At 35.7% G+C, this 16,238-nt stretch overlaps 1 protein-coding gene across 1 annotated transcript in view; it reads left to right on the top strand.

Moving 5' to 3' along the window:
- LOC113261932 (vomeronasal type-1 receptor 4-like) overlaps positions 1 to 15,361 on the top strand; it is a 36,357-nt gene extending 20,996 nt beyond the window's left edge. The window contains exon 2 of the mRNA XM_048220750.1: positions 14,375 to 15,361. Coding sequence (XP_048076707.1) covers positions 14,375 to 15,361 — 987 coding nt within the window. The remainder of the gene's footprint in view (positions 1 to 14,374) is intronic.
- The last annotated feature ends 877 nt before the right edge of the window (positions 15,362 to 16,238 follow it).

Below are 16,238 nucleotides of genomic sequence, written 5' to 3'. Positions count from 1 at the left end.
TTGTTTCTCTTGCCTTTGGAAATGTGTCATGAAAGAAGTTCCTGTGGCCGATGACAAAGAGGTTGCTGCCTATGTTCTCCACTATGATTTTGATGTATTCCTGTCTCACCTCAAGGTCTTTCATCCATTTGGAATTTTTCTCTGGGTATGGTGTGAGAGAGTGGTCAAGTTTCATTCTTCTGCATATAGCAGTCCAATTTTCCCAGGACCATTTATTGAAGAGACTGTCTTTTTTCCAATGGATGTTTTTTCCTGCTTTGCCAAGATTAGTTGCCCAAAGAGACGAGGGTCCATTTCTGGAGTTTGTATTCTGTTCCATTGGTCTATGTGTCTCTTTTTGTGCCAGTACCATGTTGTCTTTGTGATCACAGCTTTGTAGTATAGCTTGAAATCTCTCAACGTGATGCCCCCAGCATTTTTTTTTCCTTTTCAACAATTCCTTGGCAATTTGGGGCCTTTTCTGGTTCCACACAAATTTAAGGGCTGTTTGTTCCAGTTCTTTGAAAAATGTCATTGGTATTTTCATCGGGATGGCACTGAAAGTGGAGATTGCTTCAGGTAGCATAGACATTTTAACTATGTTTATTCTTCCGATCCATGAGCATGGAATATTTTCCCATCTTTTTGTGTCTTCTTTAATGTCTTTCAAGAGTGATTTGCAGTTTCTAGAATATAGATCCTTTATGTCTCTGGTTAAGTTAATTCCGAGATAACGTACGAGTTTTGGTGCTATTGTAATTGGAATGGATTCCCTAATTTTATGTTCTTCAGTCTCATTGTTTATGTATAGAAATGCAACTGGTTTCTGAGCATTGATTCTGTATCCTGCCACATTACTGAATTGCTTTATAAGTTCTAGTAGTTGGGGGTGGAGTCTTTTGGGTTTTCCATATAGAGTATCATGTCATCTGTGAAGAGAGACAGTTTGACTTCTTCTTTACCGATTTGGATATCTTTCATCCCTTTTTGTCATCTGATTGCTGTTGCAAGGACTTCTAGTACTATGCTGAATAATAATGGTGAAAGTTGGCATCCTTGTCGTGTTCCTGATCTTAAGGGAAAGGCTGTCAGCTTTTCCTCATTGAGAATGATATTCACTGTAGGCTTTTCATAGATGGTTTTTCTGAAATTGAGGAATGTACTCTCTATCTATACACTCTGTAGGGTTTTAATCAGGAAACGGTGCTGTATTTTGTCAAATGCTTTTTCTGCATCAATTGAGAGGATCATATCATTCTTGACTCTTTTCTTGTTGATATGATCTATCACACTGATCGATTTGAGAATATCGAACGACTCTTGCATCCCAGGGGTGAATCCCACTTGGTCGTGATGGGTAATCATTGTAACGTAATGTTGGATCCTATTAGCTAGGATCTTGTTGAGAATTTTCGTGTCCATATTCAACAGTGATATCAGTCTGTAATTCTCCTTTTTGATGTGGTCTTTGCCAGGTTTGGGGTCAAGGTGATACTGGCCTCATAGAATGAGTTTGGTAGTTTTCCTTCTGTTTCTATTTTTTGAAACAGATTCAGGAGAATAGGTATTATTTCTTCTTTGAATGATTGGTAGAATTCCCCAGGGAATACCTCAGGCCCTGGACTCTTGTTTTTGGGGAGGTTTTTGATCACTGCTTCATTCTTTTCATAATTAATCAGTCTGTTTAAATAAGCAACTTCTTCCTGTTTCAGACTTGGTAGTTTATAGGTTTCCAGAAAGGCATCCATTTCTTCCAGGTTGTTTAATTTATTGGCATAAAGCCATTGAGAAAAGTTTCTAATGATCCCTCCTATTTCCTTGGTGTTGACTGTGATTTCTCCCCTTGCATTCATAATTTCATTAATTTGGGTCTTTTCCCTATTGTTTTGAATAAGTCTGGCCAGTGGCTTATCGATCATATTTATTCTTTCAAAGAACCAGCTTCTAGTTCTGTTGATCTGCTCTTCTATGCTCCTAGTTTCTAAATCATTGATCTCCACTCTAATCTTGATCACCTGCCTTCTCGTGCATGGGTTAGGCTTGTTCTTCTGTTCCAGCTCCAGCTTCTTGAGGTGAGAATATAAAAACTGCATTTTAGATTTTTCTATTCTTTTGAGTGAGCCTCGGATGGCTTTGTGTTTTCCCCTTAGGACTGCCTTTGCAGTGTCTCATAGGTTTTGGACTGATGTGTTCTCATTCTCATTAGTCTCTAAAAATTGTTTAAACTGATTTTTAATTTCCTGGTTTACTCAATCATTCTTGAGCAGAATGGTTTTTAGTTTCCAAGTGTTTGAGTTTCTTCCAAATTTTTCCTTGTGATTGAGTTCCAGTTTCAAAGCATTGTGGTCCGAGAATATGCAGGAAATAATGTAAGTCTTTTGGTATCGGTTGAGACCTGTTTTGTGACCCAGTATGGTCTTGTGGAGAAAGTTACATGAGCATTTAAAAGAATGAGTATTCTGTTGTTCTGGGGTGTCGTGTTCTGTATGTATCTATGAGGTCCATCTGGTCCAGTATGTCATTCAAAGCTCTTGTTTCTTTGTTGCTTTCTGCTTAGGTGATCTGTCTATTGCTGTGAGCAGAGTGTTGAGGTCCCCTACTATTAATGTATTATTATCTATACGTCTCTTTATTCTAGTTAAGGGTTGGCTTGTGTATCTAGCTGCTCCCCTGTTGGAGGCATAGATATTTATAATTATCATATCCACTTGTTGGATACACCCTTTCAGAATAATATAGTGTCCTTCTGTATCTCTAACTACAGTCCTTAGTTTAAAATCTAATCTGTCTGATATGAAAATTGCTACCCCAGCTTTCTTTTGAGGTCCATTGGCATGAAAAATGGTTTTCCCTCCCTTCAGTTTCAGTCTGGATGTATCTTTAGGTTCAAAATGAGTCTCTTGTAGATAGCAAATGGATGGGTTATGTCTTTTTTTCCAATCTGCAAGTAAATAAAATAAGATACGAAGGAGGAAAAATAATAACCAACACACAGAAGCACAAAGGTGTATGAGAGCATATTTTGAAAAGTTACATGTTAACATATTTTCTAGGACAACCTAGAAAAAAACAAATAAATTCTAAGAACATAATAATTTTCCAACCCTGACCCAGGAAAAAATAAACAATTGGACAGACTGATTTCTACTTATACAATTGAATTAGTAATAAACAGACTTTAAACAAACAAAAGTCTAGAATGAGATGGCTTTACACATACATTCCAGCAAATACTTGAAGAGGAGTTAATACCTATTCTTCTCAAGCTATTACAAAAATGCAAGAAAATGGAAAACTTCCAAATTCATTCTATGAGGCCACATCAATCACCCTGATACGAAAACCCTACAAAGACACCACAAACAAAACAATGCAAAACAAAACAAAACAAAAAAATATTTACGCCAATATCCCTGACGAACACAATGAAAATTTCTTTAACAAAATATTTGCAAACCCAATTTAACTATACATTAAGAAATCATTTACCACTCTTCAGTGGTGCTCATTCTAGGGATGCGATATTGACAAATTGTTCAAGATGGAATGATAGGATACCTTACCAAAATGAAGGATAATAGATATGATTATCTCAATAGATGCAGAACTAGCATTTGGCAAATTTCAATATCCATTTATCATAAAACTCTCAATAAAGTGCCATTAGAGGGAACATAACTCATCATAATAGATGTCATGTATGAAAAATCAATAGCTAACATCATACTTGATGGTGAAAAAGTGGAAGTGTTTTTTTTAAGAACAGGTCCACTCTCATCGCTTTTATTCAACATAATACTGAAAATCTTAGCCACAGCAATCAGAAAAGAAAAATAAATAAAAATCATTCAAATTTACAAAGAATGAGTAAAACTGTAACACATTCTAGGTGAGAGGATATTATAGATAGAAAATCCTAAAGACTCTATCAAAAAAAATTTAAACTGAAAAATGAATTCAGTAAAGTAGTAAGATTCAAAGTTAATATACAAAAATCTATTGCATTGGGGCACCTGGCTGGGTCAGTCAGTAGAGCATCTGACACTTTATCTCAGGGTTGTAAGTTCAAACCCTATGTAGGGTGTAGCGATTCCTTAATAATAAAATGTTTAGGGGTGTCTGGGTGGCTCAGTCGGTTAAGCATCCCACTCTTGATTTCAGCTCACATTTTGATCTCAAGGTTCTGGGTCTGAGCCCTATGTTGGCCTTTATGTTGGGCATGGAGCCTACTTCAAATAAAAGAAAATAAAATCTTTTGAAAAATCTGTTGCCTTTCTATATTCTAATGAAACCGCAGAAAGAAACTAAGGAAATAATTCCACTTACAATTTTATCAAAATAATAAAATATCCAGGTAGAAATTTAATGAAGAGGGAAAAGCCTTAGACTCTGAAAACTGAAACTCTGATGAAGGAAATTGAACCTGACAGAAAGAAATGTAACAATATATGATGTTAGTAGATTATAAAAATTAATATGGTTAAAATGTTTAAAAAAAGTGCATACTACCTAAAGCAATCTATAGATTCAATGAAATCCCTATCAAATAACCAATAGCATTTTTCATAGCACTAGACCTAATAATATAAAGATTTGGTTGAAAAACAAAAGATAGTCATAGAAATGTTTCTCATTTTTTGTTTTTTAAACTTATCACTTACAATTTACCTACTGGAATATTTTTCTTTCAGACATTTCTGTGGCTAACTTCTTGTCATTCAGGTTTCACCTTATATAACACTTTTTCTGAGAAGTTTTGTTCTTGCTTAACAATATAGTAAGGCTCCTGCAATCGTATCACATGACTTTTTAGTTTTTAATTTGAATCCTTTTAGTTAACATACAGTGTTATACTAGTTTCATGTGTACAATATAGTGATTTGACAATTCCATACATCACCATGTGCTTATGACATCTTGAGGAAGAAGAATTAAATTGGAGGATTCATAATCTCAGATTTTTTTTTTTTTAGAAGGGAAGGAGTGACTGAAGTAGAGGGAGAGAGAGAGGATCTCAGGCAGGCTCTGTGCTCAGTGTGGAGTCTGACGCAGGGTTCCAATTCATGACCCTGGGATCATGACCTGACCCAAAAGTAATAGTTGGATGTTTAACCAATGGAGCCACCCAGACGTCCCTCACAATCCCAGATTTTAGGTTATGAAACAAAGCTATATTAATTAAAACAGTATGCTATTGGCAGAATAATAGATGCATATACAAATAGAACAGAATAGAGTGTCCACATCTGTAAGGTTGAGGCAAGAATATAAAATGGAGAAAAGACAGTCACCATGCACAAAAACAAACTTTAAAATGAATTAAAGATCTAACTGTGAGACCTGAAACCATAAAATAACTAGAAGAATACAGAAGCGGTGATCTGTTTGTCATCAGCCATAGAAACATTTTTCTACATATGTCTCCTTGTCAAGGGAAACAAAAGCAAAATTAAACTATATTAAAATAAAAAGCTTTCATCCTGGTAATAAAACAGTCAACAAAACACGAAGAGAGCCTACTGAATGGGACAAGACATTGCAAATGACATATCCAATAGGGGGTTAATATTAAAAATATATAAAGAACTTACCTCAACACCAAAAAAAACCAAACCAATGCAAACCAAAGCAAAATAAAAGTCCAATTAAAAAAAGGAGGTGAATAGATATTTTTCAAAGAAGACATACAGATGGCTAGTAAGCACATGAAAAGATCATCAACATCATTAATCATCAGGGAAAAGCAAATTGTTAAATATTGAAATTCTTTTACCAACATTTAGTACATCATTAGTCTCAGGTGTAGTGTGCAACAATTTATCAGTTGGAATAACACCCAGTGCTCATCACTTCATGTGATCTCCTTAATGCCCAACACCCAGTTACCCCATCCCACCACCCACCTCCCCTCCAGCAACCCTCAGTTTTTTTCCTAGAGTCCAGAGTCTCTCACGGTTTTTCTCCTTCACTGATGACTTCCCATTCCGTTTTCCTTCCTTTCCTCTATAGGAAAATGCAAAGTAAAAGAAAAACGGGATATCACCTCACCTCACACCTGTCGTAATGGCTAAAACAACAAACACAAGAAACAACAGGTGTTGGCAAGGATGTGCACAAATAGGAAACTTTCGTGCACTGTTGATTGGAATGGCAAACTGGTGTAGCCTCTGTGGACAACAGTATGGAAGTTTCTCTAGAAGTTTAAAATAAAACTACCTTATGATCCCGTAGTTCCACTACTGGGAAAGAGAAAGAAAACGAAAACACTAACTTGAAAAGATAAAGACACCCCTGTGCTTATAGCAGCATGATTTACAATAGCCAAGATATAGAAGCAACCTAAGTGTCCATCAGTAGACAAATGGCTAAGGAAGATGTGGTGTGACATCCCTCTTCCTCTGGCTGCAGCGTTCCCCTCCCAGGTTCCCGGATGCCCTTTTCCTCATCTCCTTCAGTCTTTGCTGAAACCTCACCTTCAATGCAGGGACCATCCTGACTACTTTTTGAAAATGCAAATCCTCCTGCCTGCACCAGGAAACCTTCTGACATACCCTTATTTTCCAATTTACTAACTTTTATGCTTCTTTCACTGAAAAAATAGGAGCACAATTAAAGCATTATTCCTGTCTTGTTTGTTCAATAATCTATGGCCTCCACCTGAATATACCACCTATGGCCTCCACCTGAATATACCACATGGTTGCCATGTGTGTTGTTGATGACTTTTGAAATCTTGACCACCTGGTACATAGTTGTCCAGTGATCAATTGAGATAAGAGATGGTGTCTTTGATCTTATGTTTTGAGGTCTGGTGCCTCTGTTATTAAAGAAGGGGTTATACTGTAGGGATATGAGGAAGGGAAAACCTCTACCTTCCCAAAACTCACACCTTAGCATGGGACCAAACTCTGTAGGGATCACTTTGGAGAAACAGGAGCTAACTGATCATGTTGATAATGTACAAAGAAATCTGAAGTCAGCACTTATCTCATTGGCCTGGATCCTACACCAATATCAGCTTCATTTTGTTTTTCAACAGGACTGGTTTATGCCAAAATGTAATTTTGTAACAACTGTATTAATTCCAAAAAGAATAAGAACCACAGAATGAATTGCTTAAATTATATTGTTACATTAGTTATAGTTTTCATTATGTATTCAGTATTGAAATATTCAGCTTTGGTGTATTATCCTTGAGCACTAGCATATATATATAAAATCAATGTAGACTAAGACACTCCAAATTGAGCTATCCATAAAAGGATACATAGAAATCTCAGAAGAGAAAAATTACTCTCTGGATGGATGCACTTTGACTAGAGCAATAAAACACCTTTGTTTTCTAGCAGCTGAAAACAATGAGCACTCTAAGTGTACTTCCTCCTCTGGTCTTGTAGAACTCTCTACAATCACTCATCACTTGAGGAAGAGATGTTTGTGACCGCAGGTGCTGACTTTAATTAAATACATTTCCAAGCTTATCAGGAGAATTTGTTGTAATTTGTGATTCCTCTGGACAAATCAAGAAGTTCACTCTGCACAAATCAGTTTCCAGTCCTTGGGGATGCAGCAGCCCTCCTATAGCCCTGGATCCAGGCCCCTGCACCCAGCTGCAGCCCATCAGAGGTGTCCCCTGCACTGCTGAGGAGCTCAGATGAAGTAAGTCCTCTCCCTGGATGCAGCTCTTGCTTGAAGGGAGAGACCTGGCCATTTTTGGGAGTTTGCTTCTTCAATTCTTTTTTTGTTTCAGCTTCTTCTTGTGCTAAGTCCTTTATCTTTCACAGTGAGTCTCCTCTCTCTGTGTTCCTACTCTCACACTTACCATTTTTTCCTTATAATTTTTTTCTATTCTACTTCTCTCATCTCTCTTTCCTGTTACACTTTTTAGTCTTCTGTTTTCTCCTTTCATTGCTCATTTCTAAATCTCATTGCTCTGATTAAAATTGAGTTTTTCTTTCACTTTGCAATCTTCAAACTCACTTCTTATATTGAAATTTGTTTTATTTTTAATATACCTTACTTTTTATGTTTGTTTATGCATTTACTAATTTCCACATCTGGGACTTTCTAATGCGTTCTCATTTCTCTGACTTTATTTATTGTTCTTACAAGTATATTTTTAATTTTCTTATAATTTTTCCCTGCTTTTCCTTTCATCCTCTAGTTTTGTTACTCCCTGTCTTGTCTGTGCCTCTGTTTTATTAAATGCATATATCTTATTCCTTTCTAACATTTCTTTACATGCTTGAACTAGTTTCTGTAGTATTTTTCATTCTTCTATAATGCCCTTTCACATAAGACTAAGCACCTGTTACTATCATTCATATGTGCTCTGCCTTACTCTTGCACATGTTCTAATTTTATAATAAATTTAAAAACTTTTAGTAAGTTTATTTTCACTCTTGTTTATTCCTGTATTGTGTTCTTTTCATGTACATGTCTTCTAAGTCTCTCTTTGCAAGTCTAATTCAAAAATCTTTTAAAATATTTTTATGGACCATTAAAGTGGCACACAATTCAGAAAGTTTAAAAACATTAAGAAAAAGTGATGTAAAAATTTCAATTCATTCCACACTTTATATATCAATATAGAATACTCTCTAAAAATATATCATTCCCACATTCAGATTTATAAACTAATGTGAAAAATAAGAGCTGCTTTCTTTAAGATGCATTTCTAGGTGTTTGCTTCCATGATTTTTACTTATCCAAGTTTGTATACATTTATATTGTGATTATACTTTCTTCTCTTTCTTCTTCTTTTCTTACTAATTCAGTCCATTCCCTCCCATCTTTGTTTCTGCTATTAGTATCGTTTTTTTCTCTTTCTTTCATGCCAACTTCTCTTTTTTCCTCCTCTTTTTTTCTCTTCTCACAACTCTTTCTGTGGATTTGGAGTTTTGATTTTTAATTCATTTCTCCATTTGTTGCCAAATACGGTAATAAAATTCTTTTTTTTGTTTGTTAATTTTGTTATTAGTTCCTTATTTTTGATTGCTTTGACATTCTGTTCCTCACACTTGTAAGTGCTTTCTGATATTTAAATTATAACAATTTTTATCTTTTTTAGCTTTATGATTCTTGTTGATTATGATTGGGAGGACATCCTTTTCCTCTCCTCTTTTCTGTTGCATCTGGGGCCTGCAAATTAAACCTACAAAAGACCGAGGAACAGGAGGAAATAACCCCAAATTTGTTCATGGGCCTATGGGAGCTCACAAAAGAATGCCTTGTCAATTACTAAACTAGGAGTTTTTATACCTAAGCTCAATAAGGAAATGGAGTGAGGGTGAAGAGGATTTATGAGATGAACAGGTAGGTTTCCAGGGGAACAAAATAGAGATACAGAAAGTTTGTGATGATCATTGTCTATGCAGGTGTAAGTGGTATTTTTCATCCTTTTCATGGCAATAAAAAAAACCTCAGAGAAGGGATTTTTTTTTTTTAACAGTTTCATTCCCAGAAGTTCCTGCTTTCAGTGAAGTTAAAAGAAGCTCCTGGAAGATTTTTTTTCTGAAACCGTTGAATCTCAAATGTCTTTACTTTAAAATAATCTTTATCATAACTTTGAGAGTTTATGTGGGTCTCCACAATCCTATCCAAATATTTTAAAGCAGTCTCTTTCTCACATTAGTAATGCTTCTGGAAAATTATTCTTTTTTCTTGATTTCCTAACATTCCGGATCTCATGTTTTCAAATTTATTCTGACAGACATATATCATAATAGTTTTTCTATTTCTTGTTAAACTTTACCTTTACCATAATCCTCTCTTTGCTTCTCTGCCTTTTTTACTTGCAGGATTTTCCTTATCTGTTTGCCTGCCTCCACTTGTGTTTTGTTGTTTGTTTTTTTTTCTCTCTTGCCCCTCATTGTGTTTAGCCGATTTCCCTGCTGGGATGACACTACCTCCATCCTCCTGTTCTTTATAGTGTCACTTGTTCCTTCATATTTATTGTCCTTCTCTTTACTTTTTCCATTCCGTTAACTGTCGTCTCCTAATTTTAATTCTCTTTCTCCTTTATTTCCTTTCACCTGTTCCACGTCTTTCCTCATTTCTTTTAACCATTCTTTCCCCATATTCCTTGTTTTTTTTTTTTTTTGTTCATGTTTCTTGGCTCTTCAGCATCCTCTGATCAGACAAAATATAGAAATTATTTTTCAAGTTCAATGCAGCAAAAGATTTAGATTCTATTGAAAATTGCATTTTCATTTCATTTCATTAATTTTGAATTTCATTTCATAAATTTTAAATATTCATAAAAATTGACCTTTTATGATAGTGAATAATCTGATTTATAACTGTCAATGTAGTTCTACTTCTATCTTTCTTATCTTCTGTCAATTGATTTGTATAATTTCATCCAAGAAATTTTTGCAGAAATTGGAGATTACGTCATAGTATTACTTATTGAAAATATTTATTTTCTAAAATTATTTGTCTAGTCAAGGAAATTACTTGTAAAATCATGAGTGGCAGAACCTATTATAATATTTTTCTCTAGAATTTTAACCTTATGTTCAGTGTAGACCATATTATCATCTATAAATGATAATAATCACATTGTTGGTCTTTTGGAGTGCTTATACTTTTTAAATTGTTTACCACATATGTTAAGAGATAAAATGGGGACCAGATAGTTGGTACACTTCTGACATTCCAGCTAATAAATAATTATGTGGGGTTTCATAATATATTAGTTTGTTCTGTTCATATTAGGTAGCTACCCTGCACAAAGGTGATAATTTCCTTTGTACTTATACTACAGAGTTTTATTTTTATCATAAATAGATGTTAAATGTATATGAATGTACTTTTCCATTTTACTATGATCGTCATATGCCTTTCTTCTTGGTGTTAATGTGGACAGTTATATTAACAGATTCCCTAAAGGTAAGACATCTTAACATTTCTTCATAAATCTAAATGCTTCATAATACATTTTTCTAGTTTACATCTTGGTGACACAGTTTATAATTATTTAGATGTATATTTATATATTTTATTGAGATGAAATGAATATAACATAAAATTAACCATCTTAAAGTGTGCCTTTCAGTGGCATTTATAATATTTGCAATGTTGTTCAGCCACCACTTCGATAAGTTTCAAAACTTTTCATCACCTCAAAGAAAGTGCAGATGCCCCCCTCCCCACCCAGTCACTCTTCCATCCCTCATCCTTCCAATCTCTACCAACTACATGTCTGCTTTCTGTTTATGGATTTATGCATTTTGAACTTTTGGTATAAATACAATCATAGTATATGTGATTTTTTGATTGTGAATGGTTTTACTTCTAGGCTATGCTTTCTCATGCAAGTGCGGTAATGTCAGTAGTTAACTAGGGGACGACTGGTGTCTCATATAAGTTTTGATGTTGTTTGGAATGGAATGGCTTTACATATAGTTTTGGAATTTGGCTGAAGATTTCTTCCCTGTGGTTGCTCATCCCGTAAAAGGGTAGGATGCTTCACATGGTGGTGTGGTGGGTTTATAGTGAGGCAGAACAGCAAGCTCCACCTAAAGGCACTTATCAAGATTTTGTTTGTATCATATTTACTCTACACTGACTGGCCCAAACAAGTCAAGTGAGAACCCACATTGAAGGGACAGAGAAAAGCCTCCTCATGGGTGCAACCTCAATGTCAGGGGAGAATTTATAGGCATTTTTGCAGTCTACCACTTCCCGGGATCAAGAGCAAATGAGATGTAAGAAATTGGAGACAGAGAGTAGAGACAATTCCTCATAGGATAATTGCTCAAAAGAGAAGAAGAAAAGTTATTCAAGAAGTGTGCAAGACACACAGTACGTTTGCATGTTGATGTGGGAAATCCGATAATGCCTGAGACAGAAAAGAATAACAGAAGAGAGGGTCTTGAGCAGGAAAGATATTTCCAGATTGTGTGCACAAATGCATGGATGGAGTGTGACAAAAAGCATAGACAACCCATTCTCAGAGCCAGAGGATAAAGCTGAGGTTCTGAGCAAGGATACATGAAGTGGGATTGATGTACTGGTGGAATTTGGGAGAATATCTTTTGATTGCTTTATTTTTCTATATTAAATATGGAGATCATTGATGGATGAATGAAGAAAAAAAAATATATATATATATACACACACACACACACGGAATATATATACACACTTATACAATGGAATATTATATATAATGTATATATACAAGGTGTATATACATAATGGCAAATTACTCATACATATGATCGGAAATGTATATATATATATATATATACATATATATATATATATACACACACAATAGATTATTATTCTGTCATAAAAACAAGGGAATCTTGCCTTTTGGAGGAACATGGATGGAACTTGTTGGTATTATACAAAGTTGAATAAATCAGACAAAGAAAAACAAATATTGTATGACCACACATACACGTAGAATTATAAAAAAAATTCCCAAAACGTCCACTGAATTCATAGATACAGAAATCAGACTGGTAGTTGACAGAAGTGGAGATGGAGGGTGGGTGAAATGGGTGAAGGGAGTCAAAAGGTGTAAATTTCTACATATAAAAAAATAAGTCATGGGAATGTTACGGGCAGCATGGACACCATAGTTAACAGTGCTCTATTGTATATATGAAAGTTGCTTGGTGTGTGGGAATTTAAAAGTTGTCATTACAAGAAAACTCATTGTAACTATGTGTGGTGATGGATGTGAAATTGACTTATGATATTGATCATTTTGCAATATATACAAATATCAAATCGTTATGCTGTACTTCTGAAACTAACATAATATTTCATTTCAATTATATCACAATGGAAAATATGCAATGCACCATCAATTGAATATGAGATTTGGAGAGGACTTGTTGGTATTTTGAGAAAGGACATGTTATGAAATAGTCATCAAGAGGAGTTAGAAAGTGAATACTCAAGGAATACATTTTGAAAAGTAGTGCGATTGCTGGCTAAAATGAAAGCTCACTCAAGCTAAGTGGTGAAGAATTTAATATAAGTTTGCTTTGTATGGTTAAGTCTTTTCCTCTAGCCTTGTTTATCTGAATAGAATGATGTAAACTAGGCAGACTATGTGTGGGTGTGAGGAATATAGAAGGAGGAAAAAAAGTGATGGCATCACATGCTTTTGCAAGAAATGATCATAATCCTGGATCAAGGACGTTTAGGTGAAGAGAAGAGATTAGAATCTTGCGGAGAGCAAAGAGATCAATGTTTTGCAGACCCAGGTGATGTCAAAGTAATTTTGGAGTCAGAAATTACATAAACTAAGCTGGAAATAACTGGTACCAGGATGATTAGATGCTCGGAAGTGAAACTTAATGAATTTACAGTATTGGTAATGACAGACTCTAGTATGTGGGTAGGAGAGTGTGGATGAGGTGGGGGAAGGCAGAGACAGGAGTGTTGGAAGAAAGGAAATCACAAATGTGAGAGAGGCTGAGGATACTGGACATGTCATTTGTGTGGATACTGCAATCACCAAAAATATGGCAGAAATTGAACTGGGGAGTGTTACATTGAGTCAAGCGCTAAGAAGGGGAGTAATTTGGGGTGAGTAGATTACCTCCACATGGACAGTGGTGGCTGTAGACTGATGACAAGTTGCTTCAAAGCTGGAGTGATAAAGAATTATCTGAAATGTGAAAATCAAAGAAGACATTCCCACCTTCAGGCCTGGTGGTATAGGGGACAAGGGAGAGAGAGATCTCACTACCTGAGAGAGATTCAAGAGAATCAGCGACTTTAGTGTAGAATAAAGAGCTGATGTGAATTTTCAAAACAGAACTGGAGGATGCAGTGTACTGACCCAGGAGTGGATGTGATATCACGTACATTGGAAGGGTCTTGGTGCTGGCAAAGGAGTGTAGCCGGGTCAGGTAAGGCTTTTGAAGAGCCAGACGGTCATGTGCGACACTGTGGATGGAGTCTTCTCCTGGTTAATAACTATAACAATAAAGTGTGTCATGTAGGCTGGAAATGGAATAACATGCATTAAAATACATATTAATTTTCTATTATTCATGGCAGAAGATGGAAATTTATTCAAATACTTGAGGTGAAGTTCAGAACATACACATAGAACATGATGGAATCTGTATAAAACTGAAATACTGTTTGTAATGAACAAAAACAACTTCTTCAGATTACTCAATTTATTTCTTAGAATTACAGTTATGTTTTCATAAAATGTATGCTTTTTCTCAACCCTATATTCCTCTGCAGTGACGTCAATAATCCTTGATATTTACCTCTAGAACTAATTCTTACTTTCCTGAATATTGTTACAGAGCATCTGCACAACCTCCTGCTGAGGATGATCATATCTCATGGAGTCTCCATATGATCCCATTGTTTCCATCAGGCTTACAAATGATTCTGGGTTCTTTTTTAGTTGTGCAAGAGTGTATCCAAGTATAAGAGGCAAATGAATGTGATAGCGTCAAGTGATACTATTTTGGGATTGTTCGTTCTCTCTCAAATTGGGATTGGTTTTATTGGAAACACATTGCTACTGGTGCTACTCATCAACACCTTCTTGGTCCAGCTACATACAAAGCCTATAAATTTGGTATTTATCCATTTGATTTTAGCAAATGTCATGACAATTCTTTTCAGTGGGATTCCAGAAGCAATGAATGCTTTTGGAGTAAGAAATTTTTTAGATGACATTGTTTGTAAGGTAGTGATGTACCTGTACAGAGTCACCCGGGGTCTTTCCCTCTGCACCACGTCCTTCCTGAGCATTGTTCAGGCCATCAGTATCACTCCCAGCAACTCTAGGTGGGCATGGCTCAAACAAAAACTCTCCACATACATTTTTCCGGCCTTCTTTTCTTTCTGGATCACCAACATGCTGATCTATATCCGTGTCATCATAAGTGCTCTGGCCCCGTACAACACCACAGAACTTGACAAATTCTATTCTCTGACATACTGTATTGGGAAGGATCCTGATTACATTCAGTCAGGTGTGTTTAGATGGTGCATGTTCTTACGAGATTTCCTGTGTGTGTTTCTCATGGTCTGGGCCAGTGTGTACATGGTAACGTTCCTTTTCAAACATAGCAAGACAGTCCAACATCTCCACAAGACCAGCCTCTGCCCAAGACCCTCTCCCGAAACCAAGGCCACCCACACAATCCTGGCACTGGTGAGCTGCTTTGTTTTCTTTCACTGGAGTAATTGCTTCCTTACCATTTATGTAAGTTATAAACGCAATGTAAAAGGGCTGGAGAACATCACTGTAATTCTCTCCCATGCTTATCCAGCAATCTGTCCTTTGGTATTGATCAAAAATCAGTACAAACGATTCTTTCTGAACTGTGCCTTTGCAAAGATGAGAAAATCCTCTCAACACACAATTTCCCTCAACACATGATGCCTTCACACTTTTCTGACGCAAAGGACCTCAATTAGAATTTTCCACCCTTAATTTAAGTTAGGTCAAATTGTGAAAGAGTGCTAAAAATTGTCCTTTGGACATCTCTCAAAGCATCCAGCTCCCTGAACATAGGAGATAAATGGCTAGACTTGTGGAATAAAACATGTTTGAGACAGTCACCCATGGATAATGCAATATTTATCTTATAATGATTCTCAAAAATGCATTTTGATTTTTTTGCATCACCCGATTTTACAGAGATCTTTCCTAATGTGACAGAACTATTGTTTCAGTTACACTAACTATACTTGCTGGATTATGCTAGACAGATCTTCTCTTAGACCAAAGGATTTGGTATCTGCACTATTCCATACTTTACACCTTGGAGTCAATACATGAATTTACCATATGTTTCCAATTACAACTGGTTTAACCAATTATACACAGTTATAACCAGTGATATGTGTAAATACAACCATGTTTTCTTCATCTTAATAATAACACCCCAGTCCCCAAAAACCATCCTCATATACTTTATGAAGCCCCACTTTACTTCCTCTATGCACACCTTTCAACCTATTTGCATCACTGGAGGTGTTTCTTGAATAGTTCTGTTTTTCGAAGGCATGTTTTTTGTGTCAACAGCAAAATATGTTTTCTTTGTAGATTTCTACCTTTAAAAGAAATATGGAGCCATTCCCTTCTGTCGCACTATGCTATCTGAGAAAAACCTCAAAAATTCTGCTAGAAAAGAGTCAAAATTTTAAAGAAAAGTTTTGAAATATTTTTTCCTAAGAACTATGCTCGAACAAGTAATGGGAGCAAACATCACACTGAAAGTGAAGCTGTCCTCAGCACATGAGTGACTCATATA

Source organism: Ursus arctos, unplaced genomic scaffold (assembly GCF_023065955.2).
Source record: "Ursus arctos isolate Adak ecotype North America unplaced genomic scaffold, UrsArc2.0 scaffold_5, whole genome shotgun sequence".
In the NCBI taxonomy this organism is placed as follows: domain Eukaryota; kingdom Metazoa; phylum Chordata; class Mammalia; order Carnivora; family Ursidae; genus Ursus; species Ursus arctos.
This window is presented reverse-complemented; position numbering and strand designations above follow the sequence as displayed.